The sequence below is a fragment of the Malaclemys terrapin genome, chromosome 12, assembly GCF_027887155.1.
Source record: "Malaclemys terrapin pileata isolate rMalTer1 chromosome 12, rMalTer1.hap1, whole genome shotgun sequence".
NCBI lineage: Eukaryota > Metazoa > Chordata > Testudines > Emydidae > Malaclemys > Malaclemys terrapin.
In genome coordinates, this window is record NC_071516.1 from 37,316,094 (window position 1) to 37,318,613 (window position 2,520).

Below are 2,520 nucleotides of genomic sequence, written 5' to 3' on the forward strand. Positions count from 1 at the left end.
TATCAGTTTCTGTGTGTTCTCCCTTCCCCTCCCCACCCCCCCCACCCCCGGATGCTTCCCCCTCCACACACACAAAACACAAACCATACTCAGCAACAGCTCTCCATCCATTCAGTCCAAATTCCTGGGCAGGATCACAACCTCCTTTTGCCTTGTGTGGGAGGCTTCTGATTAACTAATCCTAATTGAAGGGTGCTTCCCACCTAACCTCAGTGAGGTTTGTGATTGATGTAGTTCCTGGTACCACTCCACATAATGAAGCCACCTGGGGAAAGTTCTTCCTTAGACCCTAAATAATCCTGAGGTTGTCATTGCTTTCCTCAGTGCCTCCTTCACCATGTTGTTCCGTAGGGTGTATATGATGGGGTTCAGCAGTGGGGTCAGGACACAGTAGAAGAGTGACACCACCTTGTCCATGTTAGAGGACTCCATCACAGGTGGCCGGGCATACATAGAAAGGGCTGAGCCATAGAATATGCCTGTGACTGCAATGTGGGCACCACAGGTGGTCAGAGCTTTCTGGAGACCACTCTCTGAAGGAGTCCGCCATCCTGTTCGTATGACGCAGATGTAGGAACCGGTGGTGAGGAGGAAGGAGCTCCCGGCTACGGCCCATGTCAGGGTGAAGCACACAAGCTTGCTGAGATGCGTGTCTGAGCAGGAGAGCTTGGCCAGGGGGACAAAGTCGCAGAAGAAGTGGTCAATCTCATTGGGCCCACAGAACGACAGCCTGGATACAGCCACGGTGAGGACGGAGGAGGCCAGGAAGCCAGACACCCAAATGACCACCGACAGCTTGAGGCACAAGATGTTGCACATGATGGTGGAGTAGCGCAAGGGGTGGCAGATGGCCAAGTAGCGGTCATACGCCATCACCGCTAGAAGGAAGAACTCAGTGGAACCCATGGAGAAGAAGAAAAACATCTGGGCTATGCATCCCCGGACAGAGATTGACCTGTTCCCCGGCAGAAGCCCAGCCAGCAACTTGGGCACCGTCACGGAGGTGTACCAGATCTCCAGGAAGGAGAGGTTGCTGAGTAACAAGTACATAGGGCAGTGGAGGCTCGGACAACTCCTGACTATGGCAATGATGGAAGTGTTGGTGGCAATGGTCAGGAGGTAGATGATCAGGAACATCACAAAGAGGATCCACTGCAGCTCCGGGGATGCAGAGAAACCCATGAGGATGAACTCAGTCACTTCAGTTTGGTTAGCCCCTTCCATGGTGCTCGCAGCTGTTTGATCCATGGGAGAAAAAATATATATGTTAATATGAGGATTTCCAGAGCAGAGCCAAATCCTGAGAGGCACAGAGATAGATAGATAGATAGATAGATAGATAGATAGATAGATAGATAGATAGGAGTGTGAGCACTCTGAACTGCTTTGTTTTTTGACAATTCCCCTCACAAAACTCATTATATAGGGCATTAAAAATCTAATTGCATGTGCTCTTTAGTAGATCAATAAATTAATGAAGAGCTAAAATTTCTAATGCTCTGTGAATATCTGATACCTTAGATTTATCCTGGATGCACTCTAGATACTTCTTCTTGTGTCAAATTAATGCCCTCCGATTAAATACCAGCTCATGCGGGTACGATTGTCAATGTCTCTGCTGTCTCTTCACTTAGGAATGGAGTTTAGAGTTGCAAAGTAGGACTTGAGCTTCTCCGCATGCCTGAAGCCTGTCTGTCCCAAATTGGGACATTTATAGTGAGTGAAGGACACATCCAGGGAATGCACTGGGAATCTGAAAGCTGAGGGACATATCTGCTGTTGCATTACCTAATTACAATATGATGTGTGCATTTTCCCCCAGCTCCTACTTTACCTCAGAGGCGGACGAGTCTGCCATAGCCTGAGCTAACAGCCTTTGGGATTTTAGCTCAGCCTGGAGGGGTTCAGAACCCAGAGGTCCTGGGTTCACTGCGCCCACCAGATCTGAGACCTTCACGTAACATGAGGTGACGTGAACAAGGATTTCAGCTGTGACATGGGTTCCCCAGCCCCAACCATCAGTGCCACAGGAAAGCAGGGGGATTCTAGCCTACTTGTGCAGCTTTTAATTATGCTGGGGCAGAGGCAGGTGGATGGTCCATTGGGAAGAGCTGCAAGGCAAGAGGCTGGGATTCTGCCCCCACACCTGTCCACTTTCTTCCTGAGTTGGCAAATCACGTCGGGCCAGATTTTCAGATGTATGGATTCATAGATGCCAAGGCCAGAAGGGGGCAATGTGATCATCTAGTCTGACCTTCTGTACAACCGAAGCCAGAGCACTTCTCCCAAATAATTCCAGTCTTCATTTAAAAACTATCCGTGATGGAGAATCCACCAGAACACTTGGCAAATTGTCCCAATGTTTAATTTCTCTCCCCATTAAAAATGTAGGAATTTGTCTACCTTCAACTTCCAGGCATTTCTGTGCCCAAAGATACATACAGGTGTCTGTGGGATTTTCAAAATGCCTTCACTGGTTAGCCACCTAACTCCCATTGAAATCACAAAAATGCTCACCGT

General features: G+C 48.7%; 1 protein-coding gene across 1 annotated transcript; it reads right to left on the reverse strand.

Moving 5' to 3' along the window:
• Nucleotides 1-282: 282 nt before the first annotated feature.
• LOC128845966 (olfactory receptor 11L1-like) lies at nt 283-1,224 on the reverse strand. Its single transcript, XM_054045063.1, has one exon. The coding sequence runs from the start codon at nt 1,222-1,224 to the stop codon at nt 283-285; it is 942 nt and encodes a 313-aa protein (XP_053901038.1).
• Between the last annotated feature and the right edge of the window lie 1,296 nt (nt 1,225-2,520).